At 35.2% G+C, this 8,000-nt stretch overlaps 1 protein-coding gene across 1 annotated transcript; it reads left to right on the top strand.

The window, feature by feature from the left end:
* The first annotated feature begins 810 nt into the window (after positions 1 to 810).
* Positions 811 to 1,776, top strand: LOC112865403 (olfactory receptor 52N4-like). The gene has a single exon (XM_025928483.2). It carries the CDS (start codon positions 811 to 813, stop codon positions 1,774 to 1,776), a length of 966 nt encoding a protein of 321 aa, XP_025784268.2.
* Positions 1,777 to 8,000: the final 6,224 nt, after the last annotated feature.

Below are 8,000 nucleotides of genomic sequence, written 5' to 3'. Positions count from 1 at the left end.
AAGTATTATCAGACGAGATTGGGCATATTCAGGGTGGTATGGCCGTAGACAATAAAGTATTATCAAAAGGAATTTGATATTGCATGCCAGCAACTCAGACATGAAGAAGCATCATCTAAATAGTGCCTCAATGTATTCAACTGTAAAGTGCAGATTAATAAAAATACATCCTGGACTTGTAGTGAGGATTAAATGAGTTAATATTTGTGAAGTTCTTGGAATAGTATTTAGTATAGGATAAATATAACCAATAAGGGTAATGACAACAACAAAAACATTGTTACCATATCTGTTAGTTCATTGGAGAAATGATCAATGAACTTCTCCCTAAGAAAACACTCAAAGGGAGATATGCATAGTAATTAACATTTAAATAACATATGCTAACAAAACATCATGAGAAAGATCATAATATAATTATCATTCATTATAAATTTGAGTATTGAATTTATGAATATTGACTCTATTCCTTTTTGTTTCAAAATAGTGAAGACACAATATATGTCACAAAATCTGGAAACCAGTGAGTGCTAAATATTCATTTTGAATGTATCATTAAATTAATGAATTAATGATAAACACACTCTGGGTTTGAACTATGTTTCAGTATTCTCTCATGTTGGCAATATTTGGTTGATATTAAAATGCACACTTGACAGAAAGAGAAAGGGAGAGTGAGAGAGAAAGTATGGCTAAAATTTCTCTTCTTTTTTAAAAGAATTTTTCCCCTATCTTGGAGGATCAGCAAACAAAAAAAAACAGAAACGCACAAAAATCTATAAGCTGTTTAATGATTACAGTAACGTGATCATGCTAATGTTAAACCAAACAGACCTGACCCCAGCCTCATTCATTCTTAATGGGATCCCAGGACTGGAGGATGTGCATATGTGGATTTCCTTCCCATTCTGCTCCATGTATGCTGTGGCAGTGGTAGGGAATTGTGGGCTCCTCTACCTCATCCGCTATGAGGACTCCCTGCACAGGACCATGTACTATTTCTTGGCTATGCTTTCCCTAACTGATCTTGTCATGTGCACTACTACAATCCCTAAAGCTCTCTGCATCTTCTGGTTCCACCTTAAGGAAATCAGTTTTAATGAATGCCTAGTCCAGATGTTCTTCATCTATACCTCAACAGGGATGGAATCTGGGGTACTCATGCTTATGGCGCTGGACCGTTATGTGGCCATCTGCTACCCTCTGCGCTACTCAACTATCCTTACCAATCCTGTCATTGCAAAGGTTGGGCTTGCCACTTTCCTGAGAGTGGTGCTGCTTGTCATTCCTTTGACTTTCATCATCAAGAGGCTACCCTACTGTAGAGGGAATATACTACACCATACCTACTGTGACCATATGTCTGTAGCCAAGTTATCCTGTGGAAATATCAAGGTCAATGTCATCTATGGTCTGATGGTTGCCCTCCTGATTGGGGGCTTTGACATCCTGTGCATAACAATCTCCTACACCATGATCCTCCGGGCAGTAGTCAGCCTCTCCTCAGCAGATGCTCGGCAGAAGGCCTTCAGCACCTGCACTGCCCACATCTGTGCCATCGTTTTCTCCTACAGTCCAGCCTTCTTCTGTTTCTTTTCCCACCGCTTTGGGGGCCACACAATCCCTCCATCTTGCCACATCATTGTGGCCAATATTTATCTGCTCCTGCCTCCCACTATGAACCCTATTGTCTATGGAGTGAAAACCAAACAGATACGAGACTGTGTCATAAGGATCTTTTCAAGTTCTAAGGACATCAAATCCCACAGCATATGAAAGGGATATTTGTAAGGGAAGGAAGGAGGAGTGAAGTAGAAGAGAAGCAAAGGGGGGAAAAAAGGAAGAGAAGAGAAAGGGAAGGGAGTCTACAGGAGGAAATAGAATAAAAGAAATACTTCTGCTGGTTGTTTTGTCAGGATCTAAGAATGCCTTCCTGAAAGTACCATTTGGGCCAAGAAAACGGAGGGTGTTGAGTATCTCATTCTCACTCAGTGTCTTCAGAATCCTAATATCACTGTCATGCCCACAACATTTTCTGTGTGTTTTCATCTTCCTCTGTGAAGGACTGGTCTCATCATTAATCAGGTTTCCACAAACAAAAACATAATGAGACAACTGAGGGACACGAAATCAGCTTTGATGGATGTTTGATGGAAGGCAATCATCTACAACCAGATGCCAGTTTGTCCAATTTCCAAATAGTGATTGGAATTTCCAGTTTGAAAATATATTGTTACTTTATTTGCTATATTTTAAATGAATTGCTGTATTTTTGTCATCATTACCAAAATTCCTCTATTTTCTCAATGTTGTTTTCCTGACAGAGAATCTATGAAATGTTCATAAGGTCATTAGTTTAATGAGGTTTCAGCCTCTACATTTTTAATTTGGAAATAAGTTAGGCACCTAACCACATCTCTCCTAGCGTGTCCCAAACAAAACTGTTTCCTTACAGACTGGTGGGATATGCAGTTCTTTTCAAAATGGGCTTCAATAATAGTGTGGAGAGGTGGAAATACCTGTTAGCCAAATTAAGAAGGCTAATGGTATGCATTATTTTATGAGCACAGGATTAGGAAAGAACAAAAGGTACTTATTTTGTCTTCTTTCCATTCAAGAATGAAATTCGTGAAATAAAATTCACACTGTTTTTCATCTTCATGTTCTTACAAATTAATAACTAGCGGATAGACCAAAAAGTAGTAATTTTACATGAATTTCACAGAAATAATGCCAATTAAATATAATGCAGAGTAAATTCATTAATTTAATTTCTCCCTATCCAAGTAACAAGAATACACATTTCTTCCAGTGATTCAATTTAGGGGTACTCATTAAGTTTTATTATGTCAAGTTTCCTATACTGCTCCCATTATAAAATCCTGCAAAACATCTGCCCCACCCCTCAAAATATAATTATTCTCCATGTATCATCTTTTCACTTCTCACTGTAACAGCAAGCCTTCTATAAAAGAAATTGTCAACATTTACTTTCTCTTCTCAAAACCACTTTCCCTATAGTTTGTCTTTCTAACCATCACCTGGAATTAGTTTTGGTGATTTTATCATTGCCTTCCAAAGTAAATTGAATAGGTCATTCTGTAATCTCATTTAACATTACCTCTCAGAAATATTGTATGTGTATACCCCAGAGTAGCTTAACTTGTTCACACCCTTGGAAAAGCTTTTCTTTCTGTTCTTCAATTCATGTATTTGCTCCCTTTTTTTCCCCCATAAAAACCTTCTTGCTTTTACTCTACAAGCAGGAACACTATTTGGGTTTCTACCTGAATCTGTGCTCCCTGAATTGCAATTCTTTGGTCCCATATAAATTCTCATTTACCTCCCAAAAATATATATATATTTAATTTATTTATTCCTGCTGTTTTGAAATATGTATATATTTTTAATTTCAGAATCATTAAAAATGTCATGTTTTTCTCCACTTTTGCTGAACACTCTTTACAACTGCTAGTTTCATGGGGTGACATAGGATATCTTTGCCTTGCTCTTTTTTTTTCCATACAAACAGAGTGCTTATTTTATTACCACAGGTCACAAATGAAACATCACACTACAAGAAATGTGTTCCAGATGACTGAGTTTACTGAAATTGATAAAATACCTTATTCGTATTTGCTGATGTGAAAACTCAGTAGTAGTTCTTGATGTTAGTAGCATGGAGTCTCTGTTGAATATGATACAAGCTGGGGTTGTTTGTATGCATCTTTCGTTAAGCCAGGAAGTTTTCTTTTTTTTCTTTTTTTTTTTTTTTTTACTGTTTTTATGATAAACTGGTATAGAACCATAAAAATCACTTTCTATAACTTCTACAAATATTAAGATAATTATATGATCTTTGTTTCTTTTTTAATATGGTGAGGTATATCAATTAGCTGCATCAAATCACTTATGTATCACTGAGATAAACATTTCTTGTTTATTACATAGTTTTAATACACTATTATTGGTTAAACTTTTACTTACAATTTTTGTTATAAATCATGAAGAAACTGTGCCTATAATTTTGTTTCTTCATATCATCTCTATAAAGTACATGTCTTTGAAATTAACATTGTAAGTGCTTGGCAAATTGAATTATATATCTTTTCTTATTTTACCATTTTCTGGTATACTTTGCATAATTAAAAAATTATCTATCACTTGAAATTTGCTCTTCTGCTGTGAACAGAAACAATCTGGGCCTACAGCATTATTTACTTGTTGGGGGGAATGGAGTGGATTGAAAGGGTTTGAATATGGTATTAATTGTCTTTAATTTTGCCCTGTTTAATTTTTTAGTTCTCTTCTGTTATTTTTTTTTCAAATATGTTAGCATATAGTGCTTAAAATGTAAAAAGTTTTTAAAGAGTGCATACTATTTGGTTCTTATGCTTTTAGGGGCCCAAGTTTGGTTTCTTTGCATCTTACTGATAATTTTTTCTCTCACTCAGATATATATGAAATGTATCTATATTAATAATATTTTTAGAATAAGTTTTTTTCATTAATCTTCAATATTTTTTATAGTTTTTTTCCTGTTTTTCTTGCATTAAATTCTGTCCTGTCCTGATTATTTTAGTTTTTGGCTTAATTCACTTGTTCTTCATCTGTATTTCTGTATAAAATATCTGATTTGTTATGGTTAAAATGTTTTTTTTTTCTTTTTGATAGAGGTTAAAAATAAAAAAAGGGGAACTTATTTGGATATAGTTTTTACATATGTCATCCACATTTTATCATGAAATTCTTTAAATATAATTTGTTTTTATGAAATTTCTTTTTCTCCCTACAAGATATTAAGTAGCATATATTTTAGATTCTGGCCAAACTGTCCTCTCTTTTTTTTTAAAAAAATTTTTTTTAACGTTTATTTATTTTTGAGACAGAGAGAGACAGAGCATGAACGGGGGAGGGGCAGAGAGAGAGGGAGACACAGAACGGGAAGCCGGCTCCAGGCTCTGGGCCATCAGCCCAGAGCCTGACGCCGGGCTCGAAGTCACGGGACCGCGAGATCGTGACCTGAGCTGAAGTCGACGCTTAACCGACTGAGCCACCCAGGCGCCCCCAAACTGTCCTCTCTTATTAAGTTCTAGTTTTCTTCTGTTATAGTCAGATAATATTTTTATTGATGTCAATTTTGAGAGGACTGAGACATTGGAACCCAATATATGTTGATTTATGTGTACATATCTTGTGGTCTCGTTAATAGATGTGTGTTTTCTCTTTGTTGTAGGGTTCTGTATCTCTTCTTTGTTCATACTTGTTAATCATGTTATTCATGGCTTTTTTATTCATATGTGTCAGGTTTAAGCTCCAATGTTAGTAAAGGGGTTTCTCCAGTTACTATATCATCGAAATCCATAAAAGTTCTTATATATATGCTTTTTTAAAATTGATTTTTTTCTCTACCCAAATTGTTCGTGAGGGCAGGAACATTGTTCTTCTTATTCAGCACAGTAACTATAAGCATGGCTCAGGTGCAAGTGCATACACACAACATTCAAAACATATTAGTTGAATAAAGAAATAAATGCATTGATGAGATTATCAAAAGGGAATTTAGGAAAAGAAACTTCAGTCCAAATTCTGAAGAACAATAATACTTAAAGAGTGGGCATTAGAATAAAAGACCATCCAACTTTCTTGAAAGGAATGAATAGGGATGTGAAAAGAATTATTGGTGTATAACAGCTCTGAGTAAAGGAAGGCAGTGTTTTCTTTCTTTCTTTTTTTTTAATGTTTATTTACTTTTGAGAGACAGAGAGACAGAACACGAGTAGGGTAGGGGAAGAGAGAGAGGGAGACACAGAATCAGAAACAGGGTCCAGGCTCCTAACTGTTAGCACAGAGCCCAACATGGGGCTCGAACTCACAGACTGCGAGATCATAATCTCAGCCTAATCGGTTGCTAACCGACTGAGACACCCAGGGAAGCCACCAACTGCCTTCCCAAGAAGGCAGTGTTTCCTGATGAAGGACTGAGTCAAATATAGTTTGTCACAGTAAAATTGTATAACAAGCAACCATAAAACTTCAGAGGCACACAATAAAAAATTAGTTTTGTCCATGAGCCAAGGACTCACCTGGAGACTTGTGTTAATTTACATTAGAATTATCTTGCTGATCCTAGCTGGGTTTGTTCATGTATCCAGCAGTCAGCTGGCTGGATGAGTTGAGACTGGGGGACAGCCTCATTTGAGACTCACTTCTACCACATGGGTCATAAATCCTTTCAAGCTGGAAAGCTCCTTCATTTGTAACATGTTACTGGTCAGGTTCCAAGAGAGGAGGTGAAAAGTATATGCATTTTTGCAAGCCTATAATTATATCTAGTTTTCTACTGTCCCATTGACCAAAGCAAGAGAGCCCAAGATATTAGACAGGAGACTGTACAAATTTATAGGTCTAAGAGTGTGAATATTGACAGACCATTAGCTGCGGTCTCTATGAGGATTTCATTAGTAAGGAAGTTTAATGACAAGAAGCTGTATTACAGTAGAATTAACAATAGGTGCAAAGAGAAGAAAACAACACTTATAAAAATATTATCTATGAAGCAAATGAGACTATTAGTTTCTTCCTAATGATTGAGAATTAAACATATTTAAATGTTTGAGGGAGAAAGCAGTAAAAGTTGAAATGCAGACCCCCAAAGGCAAAAAATAAACAATAAAAAGTGAGTATCTGAGATACTGAGATAAGTATCTGAGACCAGGAGCACATCTGGAGGCAATAGCAGGAAGAGGAGCAATCTCTTCCGCTAGGGCAGGCTGACTGGTGGAGAGGGGTGAAAAACGGGCCGTGCTTGTGACTTCGGTAAGAAGTCAGTTTAATTTACAGAAAATGTTATCTTCTTCTTTCTCTCCTCTCACCCTCTGGTTTATTTGTAGAACACCTTCTAAAATGTAGCATTCTTCTCATCATCTTATATACTTATTAGTTTTTTTTTTTAATTTAACTCTTAACTGGTATCATCTCGAGAAAATAAAACTAACATCTTGCCCAGAAACTTAATTTTAAAGTTCCCCTGTGTCTTAACCAAAGTTGCATATCACCACTGTGTATCTTACCCTACTTCCTGAATACGCAATTCCTTGTGTTTGAAATATGCTTATTTTTCTCTTTTACCTTTTTGGAGTGCTCCTGCTCATCCTCCAAAGTCCACCTCAAAATTTATGTATTCTGCCTTTTTTATTATTTATCACATGTATAATTGAGGCTTCTATAATTGCTTGCTTCTCCATGCTCTTTTATGATACAGAAATGTACATAATACTATATTAATTGTGTTGTGTTATATAGGTTATTATATTATTATACTATATTAATAATGTGACTTTCACATTTGATAGACAATAATTTCTTCAAACTCAAGATCTTTGGTTCATTGCTTAAAATTTCCAGCAAATGAAAATGTCTGAACATGGTTAAAGTTTCTAAATACTCATTAAATGTGGGTACTTTTGTAAGTAAATGAATGGATCGTCTATACTTACATTTTATACATAATCACAACAATAGAATATTCAATTTTGCAAGAGCACATGGACTTTTTTGAAAACCTATAAAGTCAAAATCTACAAAGTAGCACATATCTGGCTCCATATTCAAGGCACAGATTTGGATAAGAGGAGGATTTGTACTCAGAAATTGTACAACTATGAAGAGGATGCGCTGATAATAAAGGGGGAAATGTCTTAAAATTTAGTACTGCTGGTTTTGTAAAGAAGGGAAATATGCTCGTGGTTAAAGAAACATTTTGATATAGAAATAGAATTTGGAATAGGCCTGAGAATAGGTGAAAATGACTAATAGAGATTTTAATCTAGTGTTGGGGTTGTTTTTTGTGTATACAGGATGAATGGGAAGTAATGAGCACTTGGATTCCAAGTTTAGTTCCACCACATTCTAACTGTATGACGACAGGCCAGTTTCTTCACATTTATGCACATCAGTTTACTCATGTATACAGTGGGCAAATAATAGTAATGAACTTC

Source organism: Puma concolor, chromosome D1 (genome assembly GCF_028749965.1).
Source record: "Puma concolor isolate L17-30 chromosome D1, mPumCon1.1.hap2, whole genome shotgun sequence".
NCBI lineage: Eukaryota > Metazoa > Chordata > Mammalia > Carnivora > Felidae > Puma > Puma concolor.
The sequence above is the reverse complement of the archived record's forward strand: the minus strand, read 5'-3'. Positions and strand labels throughout refer to the sequence as shown.

Bases quoted from the DNA above. Each gene is read 5' to 3' on its own strand.
- LOC112865403 (XM_025928483.2), top strand. From the start codon at position 811: ATGCTAATGTTAAACCAAACAGACCTGACCCCAGCCTCATTCATTCTT.